Source organism: Sciurus vulgaris, assembly GCF_902686455.1.
Source record: "Sciurus vulgaris genome assembly, chromosome: 11".
Classification (NCBI taxonomy): domain Eukaryota; kingdom Metazoa; phylum Chordata; class Mammalia; order Rodentia; family Sciuridae; genus Sciurus; species Sciurus vulgaris.
The window spans coordinates 97,054,757-97,069,958 of record NC_136472.1 but is presented as its reverse complement, the minus strand read 5'-3'; the positions used below and the strand labels follow the sequence as shown (position 1 = coordinate 97,069,958).

At 36.1% G+C, this 15,202-nt stretch overlaps 1 protein-coding gene across 3 annotated transcripts in view; it reads right to left on the bottom strand.

The window, feature by feature from the left end:
* The window catches only part of ARHGAP42 (Rho GTPase activating protein 42), a 254,950-nt gene that overhangs the window by 37,515 nt on the left and 202,233 nt on the right, over positions 1-15,202 (bottom strand). For all 3 annotated transcript variants that reach the window (XR_013757530.1, XM_079101943.1, XM_079101944.1), the window contains 6 exons: positions 14,644-14,748; positions 12,141-12,270; positions 6,407-6,507; positions 4,496-4,605; positions 2,805-2,883; positions 1,526-1,565 (listed from right to left, as the gene is read on the bottom strand). Coding sequence is in view for 2 of the 3 variants with exons in the window: in XM_079101943.1 (XP_078958069.1) it covers positions 1,526-1,565; positions 2,805-2,883; positions 4,496-4,605; positions 6,407-6,507; positions 12,141-12,270; positions 14,644-14,748 (565 nt within the window). In the remaining variant the exon portion in view is untranslated. The remainder of the gene's footprint in view (positions 1-1,525; positions 1,566-2,804; positions 2,884-4,495; positions 4,606-6,406; positions 6,508-12,140; positions 12,271-14,643; positions 14,749-15,202) is intronic.

Sequence of the window (15,202 nt, the reverse complement as noted above, 5' to 3'; positions counted from 1 at the left end):
CATCTGGATTATTGAGGCTGTAAACAAGTACTTCTCAAGCTGGCCTAAGAATTGAGGTAGATATTGGCTTCAAACACCAATTAGAGAATCTATGACACTTGCAGGAGAGTTGAGTACCAAAAAGGGACAGGCAATCTCAAACATAAGATGACATGTAGAGAGGAAGCAGAGGGGTAAAAAGAGGACATGAACTGCTCTAAAGCCATACTACGAAGAGCTCTCCTGGCTTAATCAAGACTTCAGAGGTCTGAGGGCTTCATAATTACTAGAATATAATTTTGAACTGAAACAAAAAAAATTAAAGCACATACAAGAATACCATAATTAAGGATAAGAGATGGCAAAAGGTGGCAGATTAAAGGAGCTCAGGACATGATGAAAAGCGCACAAACTGTGTTTTTAATGAATGGTTTGATACTAGCAATTCAGAAATAATACTGTGAAAACGTGCTTTCCTACATATATACTACCTTCTAAAACCTGTACAAAGCACTCTTTTTTTCATGCTTGTACTTCTGAGAAACGTGAGGCAGGTAAAATAAGATAAAGAAGCCTCAAGACAAGCAAACCTCCCCCCAAACAAACCACCACCACCAACAAAATAAAAACTGAATAGCAACTGCCTCTGATCTCTATTAGGGGTAAAACTAAGCATATAAATAAGTAAACAAAAGCCAAAAACTTTTAATTACAGTTAATTTTGTTAACTGTAATAGGGGTATAATTTGTGGTTTTATCATAGGAAACTTCTTTAATTCAAGATTTCAAATTTGCTGCACCACCAGATCAATGGTATGGAAGCACCCCAGATTTAATACTTAATATCCCATAATATTTGTGTGATAAAAATAAATGTGTGATAAATATTTAGATAATTATTTTAATGACTTACTTGAACACATATTAGAAAGGCAGCACCTCCCTTGAGCCCACAGGGGTGCTGGGTTTGGGACTCTTTAGGCCCCTGGCTGTTGGAATTACAGGTGTCCAGCATGTGCTCTGCCACACCCTGGTGGCCCTGTGCTCACTACCCATCCCTCCAAGCAGGCCTCTTCTCTGACCTTAGGCACAGCCTAGCCTCTTTACCCAGTCGATGTTAAAAAGAAGCACCCGTGATCTCAGGGCAGAGGAAAGATGCCTAATCCTACTTTACTTCTACAGCCTGCAAGGTGGCTAGGTGACAACTTTACCATAAACAATTAGGTGCCAGAGTTTTCCTTCAGGCCTATTCGGGAGAATGGACTAAGTCGAAGGTACCTTAGCAGCAAAAGTCAATTCTAGAATTGAGGATGTTCCTTCTGTTTTCTCATCCACCTGTCAGGAAATGTGTCTCTGGTTTTATTTTAAGCTTACTTCAAAGGGTAAGCCCAAAAGTAAAAGAATTATTTCTAACTAATATAGAAAATGTTTCTCAAACTCAAATATATAAGGTCTCTGCTCTTTTCTATAATCTTGCAACTAAGTCAACAGCCAGCAACTGTTCGTTTAAATAAAAGGTTTCAGAGGTGGGGGGAAATAGACTTACTTTCTTCTTTCTTGCTAATAATGGCAGGCAGGGTATAAATCTGAAAAACAAAGGATGTCAATAAGTTACTTGCAGTTAATGACCCAGCACAGAAGACTGATAAGATGATGTTTGTACACTAAGACACAAAGAGGGTGCCTCGACTTCAAGGCCTAAAATTGCTGTGCCCACAGTGCCATCTGTCTACCTTGTCAACAAACCACCTCCCTGTGGTGAGGCCAGTGTTGCCTCCCACACCTCTCTCCCAGCAGTCCTGCCCTGGGCTAAGCTTTACCATTTTATGCATTTCATTCTCGTCCTCACCTGATGTATAACATACTTTCTTCAGGAAGTGTCTCACACACCTGTCACCTGACTGTGCCTTCCTCAGACCATCTGCTTAGTACCTGGTTCTCAGTTTACATACTGGAAACTTGTACATGGCTGAGCTCACCAACTGTCCCCTATATTTGCTATAGGGCAGGGCTCCTCAACCATTTGTGGTAAAAATCCACTTCAAAAAAAAAAAAAAATCTATCACTAACATTTTTGTAAAATATAATAAAATTGAAATAGAGAATAATTAAGAATGGATGCAGTTCTAATTTTTTTTTATTCTTATTAAATTCAACAGAACTAAAATGATTCCAAGTGGCTAGATGATTTTCCAAAGACTGAATCGTGACCTCTTTGCTCCTGTTCACTCTGTGTGCTCACCCTCTGTGGAGCTAGCACAGTGTCCACCAAGAAAATTAAGTGATAATAACTCACTTTGTTTTTATATAAGCCTTCCTAGTACTTGTAAGTACATTATCACATCAGTGTCAAAATAACAGAACACGAGGATATGTGTGGTGGGAGATGTGTCCTGCTGTGCCAGATGGTTTCACCAAATTATACTTCTTCATAAATGGACTAGAGAATCAGCTCATACTCTAAACCCTGTTCTTGTCTCTGATCACAATGCCGAGTACAGGCCTTGCAAAGATTGGGCATGCTCTAATTATTAATTGCATAACATGGTATGAGTGCAGCCCAATTAATGATTATAAATATTTTTAAAGTAATTTTAGGGTTTTGAGTTAGTCCTAGAAGTCCTCTGAAAAGCAAGTTAGAAAGTTGGAGTGAAGAGCCGGTCACTGAGTCAGCACTAGGAACCCAGTCCAAGTGGCTACTCCTCTGACAACTTCAACTTCAATATTTTCAATTGTTTTACAGACAAAATAAAAAACAAATTCAGATGCGCTTTGAAATTTTCAGAATAACAAAACCTAAATTATAGAATGTGTCAAATTCTTACCGGTTCCTTTCCATCCATGGCTTCAAGCCAAAGTTTCCTATTAGCTTCAGAAAAGGCCTGCAATGTAATGATCCCATGCCTGCCAAAACACAAACACTTTATATATAAATTTATTCCTGTTATGTCTTTATACATTTTCTAATGTTCGAATTCTTACTTACCTAAAAAGGTACATTTTGAAGAAAAAAAGAAAAAGAAATGAGACAAAAAAGTGGGAATAAAAAAATAAAAGGTTTGATCTACAGGTATCTTTCAGAGCTGTCACTGAGCACACACACACAGTATGCACGCAAATGTTCTTAATTCTAATGAGCATAGCTAGTAAGATCACAACGTGCTTTAGGTACAGGACCATTTAAAGGAGCTAACTTCAAACTATTTCCCTTGAAATTATAAAAAACAGTGACAAAACTGCATCTACTGAAGCTCAAGTCATCTAAATATTTCACAATATAAGAACAATTACTACTAAAAATAATTATGATGAGTACGTAGTACAGTGGGGAGCCTGGCACCATAACCAGTTAATAATTTAAAAAAAACTCCAAAACCAAAACCACAATCACAACATTAACATCAATTGGTCTTTAAACAATCCTTTCCCATGCAACCATTCTGAAGTAGTTACTTAAGGATGTATTTAAAGAAACAAAGAAAGAGTACAAGGAGGAATAAAAGGAAAGAAAAAAACAAGAAATCTCAGAATCAGAGGAATTAACCCAGTTAAACAGAAAATTAGAACAACACTGAGAAGAAATTCCCATCATAAATACTGTATAGTTTAAAACCTGGAATGACTTAATCTGATCAATGACCTATAACTCTTCCATGAAAGAGAAAACAGATCCTGAGAATGACAAGAAATGCAGATCCCCAAAACTGTAAGAATGGAAAGTTAAAATAGCTAATACAATATTAAAGAAACATAAGATTGCCCTACTAGACAGTTACAAGTTGTTGTATATAAGTATGCATAACTGTCATAGTATATACATGACACTAAGCCACACATACACTAAGCCAGAAGTATTCTGAACAGTATGGTAGTAATGCAAGAGAAGAAACAGAGCACAGAGCTGGAAGCAAGACACACCCCCCTCATTTTCTTTTTAGTCTACTTATATTGTACAATAAAGGAGTAGAGCTAGATAATTGGTCTGGGTTACAAACTCAGAAGCATGGCATCCATCTCTCTCCCAATACCCTGTTGCTAAAAATGGCTGTATCAGTGCTCTGCACACAGCAGGTCTCCTGGAGGCCCAGAACTGGGCTGGCTGAAGGAGGCCCACCGTATTCCCTTCTGTGTCTTCTTACTCCTTGGAGGCAAGGCCACCAGGCTTTACAAGCCTACAAAAAGGCTGGCACTAGAGCCATAAAAAATGGTATCAGGTTTCTTCATTGTGATGGGGACTCAAGTCTACTATGCATACTTCCCCTAATAGAGTCATTTATATTGATTCTCCAGGTTCTTCTTTCATGTTATTCTTTCTTAGCATTCTGTGTCTGATCTACTTTCATTTTAAATATCATGCAATATTTTTTTGAATAAACATATGAAATAAACATATATACTTTTTAAGAAGAGTGAAAAAAAAAAAACCTGTTTGCTACTTCATGCTATATCTACACATAAAAAGAAACAGAAATAATTAATTTACTTAAAAGTATAAAGTGAAAAGTAAAGTCCAAACCTTTCAACTACTTCTATGTCAAAGCAGAATCGTTTGTCAATTGAGTCTGTCTTCCGTCGGATACAAGATTTTAACTTAAACATTTCCGGTGAGCTAGTAACAAGGCCATTCTGAAACAAGAAGAGCACCACATTACTACAGGACCAGACAAACTGAAATACATTAAGTATATGGTCTAAAGGAGCCAGATTAAGATGTTAGTTTAAGAATGTAAGTTATACATAGAGGCCATAATCATACTTTTTTCCTTCCTAATGTTGGCTGCCCAATTATAATGTATCAAACCATTTATTAATTAATTGCACATACATGTTTTATTTCAAAGAATTTTGTGACAGGCCTGTCCAGTACTCTGCAGCACCTTCACTTATAATGTCGTTATCCTGCACAATACTCTTAGGACTTCAGGTTTCAAAAAGGTATGAAATTACAGTTACTGTAACATCACAATTGCATACAATGTTCAGATATAACACTGTTATTCTTAATCAAAATTCCTTAGATTATTAAGAGATTAGTATCATGTGAGTACATCTTTGTTTTAGATTCTTATGGTATAATAAAATGACCGCTAGCTCAAAGTCATAGACGAGCTACCCAAACAATAAAGTTTCAGCACACACTTGCTATACTACTACTGCAGCATACATCCAGAAGATTGCTTTGCTCATAACCAACTGTACTCTACTACCAAAACAGAAACTCTTTGGAATGGACCAAACCTGGGTCCAATACATAGGAAAGCTCTTCTGTGCCTGTGATGCCAATCTATTCCAAGGGAAACTTTTATCCAGTGTCTGGTTAATTCTGTGTTTGGTTACAAATTTCAGATTTATGAATAGAACTTTGGCTTGGTCTATTTGCATTAACCGCCCAAGAGTCACCAAGTTGAATTTCTGGCAATCACTAAGCTAGAGAGCAGAAAATAGCTGTGAGTATGGCATTGAGTAACTTCTTATGATGGTAGTGATTTAGGTTTCTTTTCCTTTGGTATTTTCTCCTTTATTTTATGTCTTCCAGTTTGAATTATTAGACTCTGGTGAATGCCCAAGCACAATAAGTTTCAACTGACATATTTGAATATGTGTCTAACTTAGATCAACATTTACCTCTGCCACGATCTACACCAGAAATTAGTGGGGTGAGTCACTTCATTCTAAAAACTTTCTTTCCTGATCTGTTAAAATAAGGTCAGACAAAATTATCTTTAGAATAACTATCAGCCCCAGGATTCTTAGATCATGGCCTAATGATGTAATTCACAGGTTCAATTATCTGCCATATCCGTGTCTTAACTCACAAATATTGTATGCACTAAGGCTCTCCACAGCATTTCCTCAAATAAAGTATACAATGTCCTGTACTGTTGACTAGCCATGCAAGACATTCAGGGACCAATTTGCTTTTGGGATAAGTGAGCATCAACTGGTTTCTTCTGAGAAACTCACTGGCCAGCATTTTGGTAAACAGTAAACAGTGTAAAAGAGGTAAGGACACTCAAGTGCAAATGTAGCCTCCACAGGAGCCACTTAGGAAAAACACCAAATTCCCAGCCTAGACCAGTCACTCACAGTCCTTTCCTGGGCTGCTAGCCAACTGACAGTGCAGACCAATAATTCTTCTGCTAGAGACGTGAGATGACACCTCTGAAATCTATTGAAGGGTCCCTACATTTAACTCAACTGCTTATAAACATTTCATGGCCAAGTTAAAGGAAAACTCTGCCCACTCTTTTTAAATTATTAAGGTCACTAAAATGAGAAAGATTTTTGGATTTTCAATTTTAAAAAATGTGTACATGTTATTAGAAAAGCAAGCCAATGTCTTTTGTTTTATTTCCATTACCTACACAACAAGCTTAGTTTAAAACAAAAACAAAAACAAAACAAACAAAAAGCAAAAGGAACTCACCATTTTCCCACTGGATTTCATTTCTGAAACACTCATTGTAAACGTTTTACTTCCCTTATCATATGTACAATAATGTTTAATCCATGTGAAGCCAAGTGGTCCTAATGTAAGGAAACAAAAAACATTTTGATCTTGTTCTCCGCATATACTTTTAAGATTCTCTCCTTGTACTTCTAAACATAGTAAGCATGTTCATTTGATGACCCATGTTTGACAATTCCAATATATGAAGTCTTTGAATGTTTCTATTTTATATTTTTTTCTGATTTTCTCATTCATGGAGACTATTTGCCTATGTGCTTTATTATTTTCAGTCGTGTGCTACATTTGCCAATAAAAACTACTTCTAGGGAAAAAAAAACATTTTGAATTTTAATTAATGCTTTGAATTTAAGTTTGTACACTGACACATTATTGGGTATCTCCATACACCACAGTAGGTTGGAATATTTACTGTGAAAAAGGCCAGTAAAAGAAGAAGGAGAGGGTACAGCATCTAGGAATCAAACAATCTGGCTTTTCTGGAACTCCCACACTGGCTCTCTAAGCAGGTTTGGATCTGAACTGTCTAATCTGAAAAAGTGGTATATAATCAGTCTTCCAGATCTACCATTCTGAACCTATAATCTGAAGATTGAAAACTTCTGGAAAAAATGTACCTGTATTGAACATAAAGCTTTTTCTTGTCATTATTCCCTAAGCAATACAGTATGACCACTATTAACACTGCAATTATGTTGTATTAGATATTAGAGTCTAAAGATGATTTAAAGTATAAGAAGGACATAGGTAGGTTATATGCAATTTTATGTAAGACTTGAGTATCCTTGGAACTTGCTATGCACAGGGGATCCTGGAACCAATTCCCACCCCCAGATAAGAAGAAACAACTATACTGGTACTCTAGAGAGGTAGGAAGAATGATAAACAGCCCAAGTGATTAAAAATTATTTCCCTTACTTCTACTCTTATTCTTTACTCTGAAAATTGTCAGAAAATATCCTGCTAAAAACTGAGCCAGGTCAATTCACATCTTTGTTCAAAACCCTCCTGTGGTTTCCCAGCTCACACCAGTTAAAAACCAAAGAGCCTATTATCCAGTAGGCTATATATAATCTGGCCCCTTGTGCTTTTTTTGTTTTAATTTTTATTTGTTCTTTTTAGTTATACATGACGGTAGAATGTATTTTGACATAATATACATATATGAAGCACAACTTTCCACTCCTGTGGTTGCACACGATGTAGCGTCACAATGGTCATGTATTCATGCTGTTTTCACCTGACATCCACTTGCCTTCTGCCTCACATAAGCTGCTCCAGCTACACTGGCTCCCTTCCTGGTTCCTGAATGTGTCCTACCCCATGACACTTGCACTGGCTGCTCTCCTACCTGAACTACTTTTCTTCAAGTATCTGATAACTTGCACTACCACTTCCTTCAGGTCTTTTCCTAAATGTCACCTTCATAATACAGACTTTTCTAGGGAAAGATTTAACATCTCAACACCCTCACCTTGATATTTCTTATCTCTCTTGTTTTCCTTTCCTCTTAGCACTTACAACTGCTAAACATGAAAAATCTGACTAATTTATGAATTTTCTGTGTTTGTCATGATATTCTACAGGTCTACAAAAGCAGGAACACGATCAGCTGAACTAGAATATTCATAGTCCTTAGAACATGGTCAGAAAAATATTTGACAAAAGAACAAAGGAATGATTCACTGCATCCTACTCTAAGACCTTCCTGACCCTGGAGTTATCTCCCCTTACCACTAATCTGAAAGAAACAAATTCAAATTAATCCTTAAAATGGAAATAATTTCCACTATTTATATTTAAAGGAACTTGTCAGATTGGGAATGTAACTCAGTGGTAGAGAGCTTGACTAGCATGCAGGAGGCCATGTGTTCAATTCCTAATGCCCTCAAAATAAATAAAATACATATTTAAACAAAGGAAGTTTGTGTGTGTGATGTTCACCTTGCCGTTCACTGTCATACTGTGTACCCCTCTCCCAGAGTACTGCCCAGTGCTCTCCTTAAAGAATGTGGATGCTGCCACTTTGCCAGAGAGTAGGATACATTGTTAGTTCAACCTTTACATGACCAAAGCAGAAGCCCTCCAGTTTTCCCACAGGAACGTTAAGTGTTCTGCACCCAAATGTCACAGTGGGCTGAGTGGCTGAAAATTGAGCTTGTTTTCTATAAAGCTTCTTCAACTAGGGACCCATCTTGCTTAACACCTGGATTTCTTTAGTGACAAATGTACACAATGTTAATCCTGGCATGATTTCAGGACCATATATGTGGAAGCAAGAAATTGAAATATTTAAAAAAATCACCTCTTCAGAAAAGTATTCCATGAACCATTTGCATTCTTTTACTTTAATAATGGGGCCCTTGGTGTCAAGTTTAACGTTATTACTTAGGCCACTCCAGATTTTCAAATTACAGGGTGCAGCCACATACTTTATAATCACAAAGGATTACTGCAATTAACTTCAGTTCAGTTTTGAGATCGTTTCACACTATAATACTTAACAATACTTGTTGATAACTCTGTTATGTGTGAAATAAAATACTTAAAGACTTAGAATTTATTAGTAGAAATGGCTGGATGGAAGTTCATGGTGACTTTAATACTTAGGTAGTGATTTGCGAAGCATTATTAGCTCTAATTTTAAAATAAGCTGCTGCAGTGCCCTGATGACATTTTAGACCTAAGATGTTTTTTCCTGCCTCCATCTTAAGTTTGAAACCTCCTGCATTTAATCTCCAAGTTTGCTGCACACACATGCTGCTTCCCTTAGAGCTGCCTGGCAGTCAGCCAGGACAGATGTTCTTAGACAAGCAATTCTGAACTCCCTAAAAGCTTCTGGGAAAATAAAAATTTAACTGTAGCTCTAAATTTGTAAAATAAAAGAAGTTTAATTATCTTACCTAGTCATCATCTCATGTTGCTGAGATGAGTATCTGAGGAGTGGGAGGGGAATTAATATTCACCAAATACCTACTAGGTGTCTGCAATTTTATCTAGGAACATTTTGAGTCAGACAGTATAAATATGTATAATAAAACTTAGCCTAGACGCTGCAGAGAATAGTGGATATTTGTTCCTTTTAGAGGAATGATATTCTTAGTTGTTTAAAGAATTAAATGAGATGAATGTACACTGCAGATTAGTTAGGGCTCAGGCAAGCATAATGCTATTTTTAATAGCATCACTGAAAATAGAGATATCTTATGCACTAATTCTTGCAATACCACTAGGAAGTAAGAATAAATATCCCTTTTATGAATGAACAGACAGCTCAGAAAACTGACTTTAAGAGTCACACAGTTAGTGGGTGAGAGACATGGGAGTCCAACGAAGTTCTGACTTCGGGACTGATGCTTTTTCTGGTAAACTGCAGTCTGTTTGAATGTGATTTAATGCATGCCTAGAGGCAGATAACATAAAATACATACCCAGTTAAAGTGGAGATCTGTGTCCAAACTATACTGATCTGCTTCTACCCTATCATATCCATCACTATTTTCCACTCCATTTATGGTCCTGATATTTACTATTGATCACTGTTTGCTAATTGTGTGAGTTTGTCTATACCTTCACTGCAAAACAACAACAGCAGCAGGAGCAAATCCTGAAATCAAATTCTTTATCTCATTTTTTATCCCCAACGGAACTGACAGGTTCAGTGAGAGTGAGCGCACAATCAATGACATCGTAGTTAGATTCTCTTATTATAAATGTTCTCCAGCTGGATGGGACTTTGAATTTTTTTCCCCCTTACAGAAAAATAAATCCCAAAGCATATAAACAGATTCTCTTTTCTTTTTAAACCCCCAGGGCAAGGGGAATGGGGGAAGATAGCAGGTGGGAAAAAGCAGAAGGAACTGTAATGGGACAAAGACCTTTGAAGGTGATGAGCACGTTCTTCGGGTTGGATGGTGGTGATGAATGGAGAGGTGAAAACACGGTGAGACTTATCAAACTGTACGTTTGAAACTGTTGCGATTTACAATATGTCAATTATACGTCAATAAAATAATAAATAATAATGAGGGCAGAAAACAGAAAGTCAAGGTGGAAACTGCATTGCGAAGACAGTATCAAAAGAGAGGCATTAATATTAAGGAGGAAGAGTCTGACCAAGAGCCTCCAGTGTCAGGCAGAGACCAGGCCAGTGCAGCAGGCAGAACTCACCAGCATTTCCGAGGATCCCCTGAAAGCTCTAGAGGGGACAGATTCCAGGGTGGGGAAGAGAACTCAAGAAATAAACTGTAATCAGATTAGAATGAACAAAAAGTCTGTAGACAACAAGAAAGAAACTTCCTCTACTTCCACCGTATGTGTGAAGAAACCTTGCTGCCAACAAATCCTTCCCTTTGGCCAAACCCGCCACGAATGAAAAAAGTGACTCCTCCCAATAGACCCTTACACCAAGGCTTGAAAACCAGAAAGATTTAAAATAAGTATTCAAATATTCCCGTAGAGACCCAAGCCAAATCTGTATACCCTGTATATGAACCAATGGATTGTTCCTTCTTCAGGAACTGGGGGGCAAAAGCCATACATTAAGCTTTAATTAGAGAGCAGCTAGGAATGACCAAAATAGAATTATGAAAGAAAAAATTTTGGAGCCCAGATCTCCTACACCAGCATCCCTTTGCTGAGTCTGTTGATTAAATTATTTGCTTGTAAACTACTATCCCACCTAGGAATCTCAAATGCAAAAATTATTGGCATTTTAGTGACTATGTTGCATATATTTAAAAACTGTTCATGGCCAATATCTCTGGGCATCCTCATCAAAAACCCTTTAAATTATTTTACCAACAAAGAGAACTTGATTGCTCTTTAGCCTACTGACATGGAGATGTTAGAGCTTTCCTAGTCCATGTGCTTTGTGAGTTCCAAAGTGTGAGAAAAGAGGGAATTTGCATTTTAAAACATTTGCAGCAATTTGACCTTGATCTAAAATCTAAGCACATGAGTTTGTATTTTACAAAGACACTGGTCCATAAGAGACTAAAAATAAAACAATCATTCCTTCAACACAAACTGTATGAGAACAGCACTTTAGGGCAAATCAGACTTGAAACAGAGTTAACTCAGTTAAAATAGGCAAACTGGTATCCACTTAATGGAAGTAACATGCAGAAAGAAGCCTAGTTACACAAGTTTGAATGGCTTTTTAAATTTTTTTGCGAGAAAAACCTTCTTAGTGTGAGGCAATTATAATAGTGCTGTATTTGGTCTGGTACTTATTTCTGAACCTCAGGAAGTAAAGAGTGTCAATGTGACATGACATAATTGCCAATTTTACTCCTGGAAACTGGCAGAGCACAGAATTAAACAAAATAATGCTGCTACAGGGGAAAACTATTATTATAGTCACCAGGATGACTCATCCTGACAAAGGTTTTGATTTTCAATTTTCCATGCAACTTTAAATTGAGATGAGGTGTTGCAATTAAATTCTAAAACTGAACTCAGATCTAACTGTATTACCAATACAATTACAAGTTCCAAGTTCAACAAGGTATCAACTTAGAGATCCAGCCGCCAAAATGGGAAGAGCGTCCTCATTCTAGTGGTGGTGATGGGAGTACAGGCTATTCCAAACGGCAAAAAACAAAAGAAGGAAGAAAGAAAGCAAACAAGTCATCTCATACCAAGAGAGCATGCTGAATCACAAGATGTGAATTATGCCTTTGTGACTCACGTTTCTCCTGGACATAAAGATAGCCTTCCATTGTCCATTGGCTGGGTGGTCTGTAGTCTTGGTTGGCAGATTTCATCCTCTGCATCAACCGCTCTACTTCTTGCCGAGTGCTTTCAAAATTATTTCTTGTCTTGAATAAACAGAAACACAACTTTTTCATTGTTTCCTACCAGGTCTGAGGAACCTCCCTACCCACTAAAAATCTCAAAACTGTGAAATGATAACAAAAAACATGACTCAGATTCTTTCGGCATTATTTGCCACATCCATGATCTTGTGATGTTCAGTCCTGTGCTCTGATTTTGAATCATTGTAGTGGAAACTTTTTGAATGACCTTCACTGTTTCTCCTTTGGAGCTCTGTGTGTGCGTGTGTGTGTGTGTGTGTGTGTGTGTGTGTGTGTGAGAGAGAGAGAGAGAGAGAGAGAGAGAGAGAGAGAGAGAGAGAGAGAGAGAGAGAGAGAGAGAGAAAGAGAGAGAGAAAGAAAGAGAGAGAAAGAGAGAGAGAGAGAGAGGGAGAGATTTTCCTATTTTCATACTCTTAATATTATTACTTAGAAGGTAAAGTTAGCAATTAAAAATAAATAGGATTCATTAAATATAGTTTTGAATTCCCTAACACCTATGGTAAAAAGCAGATACACAGAAAATTGATTCTTTAGATGTTAAAAACAAAAATAGTTTTTAAGTTACACTGAACATATTAAGGAAATAGTTCACCATCCTCATCACAAAAACTTCTCTGAAGAAACATCATATGGTTTGGTTTTTAGAAACACTAACATAGTTATTTAGAGACTGGTATATGAATTTACTCATAAATTAATTGCTTTCTAAGTTCTAACATCTTTTGCAAGATATAGTTTTATCCACCTTACAGCAAGTTTACTTAAGCTGTAGAAAGCATCAGGCTTTTCACTGTGAAAATCTCTTTTACATTCAGGACACATTATCTTAATAATAAGTGTCTGAAAATATAAAAATCACCACCTAACTCTAAGATCTGGCTGTGATTCATGACAAAATTGCTGAATTTCAATGTAGGTTAGGAAATTTTTCTTGTGACTTTTTTGCTACTTTTCACTTAAGATACAGAATTCAAGATTTTTCCAATTTCTTCTTCTCTTATCCCTGAATCCAAGGAATCTTAACATAATTGCATTTAATATGGAAATAAATCATAAAAATATTTTGGCTTTTATAATTTTCCTTTTTAATATTTACCAAAAAGTCCAAATGTATTCCATGTTGAAAAACAATGGGAAAAGGTGAAATTAATTCTTGTAGAAAAAAACTCTAAGTTAAATAAAAGCAAAAACTCGAAACACAAGTAGAACAAATCCAATTTTATATTTCTCACGGGACAGTCCAATTCTGTAGGTTTACACATGAACATTTCTACAATGGTAAAATCCACATAATTAGAAAAACATTTTTAAACAGAAAATTAAGTACAGTTATTCTAAATGATTTTGGCTAGAGTACTAGACAGTGTTTCAGTTAAAGAAAAACCTCAACCATCAGGAAGACCTCACTCTCTATGGGGTTGGACAGTGCAGAAATGGGTTGGCTATTTGCTCTTCTTTAATGCAAGTATTACTCAGTATTTGGAAATCAGAAATTATGAAGATGTGAAAGCAGAGATTAAAAGAACTGGTTAGACAACTTTACAAAATAAACCTGACAGAAACAGGATTTTTGGAAATATTTTTTACTTATGCTTTAAAGCAGATAATTTGAATGTTTCAAAACCACATTTACTATTTATATTATTTGAGAATAATACACATCACATATTTTTATTCTCCCTCTTTAGAGAAAGACAGGACCTGAGAGTGTTAAAGTTTAATAACATCACTTCACAAATGTAGAAATGTTGCTATCTCAACAGGTAAGACTTGCCCAACGTCAATCAGTACTGTTTTTTCCAGCTTTGAGGTATGACAAAAATTGCATATGTTTAAGGTGTATGTGATGTTTTGATAAGTATACACCATGAAATGATTTCTACAATCCAAGTTAATTAATATACAGTTACCATTTATATGTATGTATGTATGTATGTGTGTCAAACCTTTAAATTCTACACTAACAAATTTTCAGTATATTTTAACAATACCATTTTTAACTATTATCACCATGCTGTAAAATAGATCTCAAGAATTTATTAATTGTGTATCAGTTAGTAATTTAATAAGAACACTGAGTAAAGGCAAAAACTTTCTAAAGTTTCATGTCTATATCTGGGCAACATAAAATTTGCTAGTTTAAGTTTCTAAACTTTCAGGTCTATACCTGGGCAACATAAAATTTTCTGGTGTACTTTTTACCTAGCAGCTAGAAAAAAAGTGATATATTTATACAGTGACTTTTCTAAATTATTGAGATTTACTCTACCTAGACAAGTTTTTGAAAGATTCTGAGGTTTGGCTTTGCTAAAACCAAGTTGTCCTGTGATCATCAGATTCACTGAGGAAAGGCAAGAACAATAGGTGTAGACTTACGTTCTGCAAGTTAAACTGTAGCTGTTGCTTATATGGTGCAAATTCTTGGGCAAGTTCATATCCCTCGTGGTAAAAAGTAAATAAACCCTGAAGGAATGATAAAAGCTGCAAAGATAAAGAGATTTTAAAAAGCATGAAAATTTGTTTTTAAAACCATGATCATCAAATGTAAAATACTGAGGAAATACTAAATCATTCTAATTTCTCAAACTTACAAATTTTCAATTTTTTTTTTTGGCAAGGAAAGCAACAGAGTTATGGATATAAAAGAGAAACAACAAGAGCTAATTTTCATTTCTTTTATATAGAGAGTGATTTAATTTTTTGAGTCTGATGTTAACACTTGTCATATTAACTACTTTGCTATTCAAATTCATTGGAAAAATATCTGCAAGGGACAAAAAAATGGAATAAAGAACAAGGTGGCATAAGTCCTACCCTGGAAAAGCTTCTTACCAAAACAGGGAAGTAAAACACAAATGTAAGACTAGATCAATAAATCTCAGATAAAAAGTGCTCAAGGGAAGGAATGAGTTTAGCCAGAGGGAGATTAAGTGTC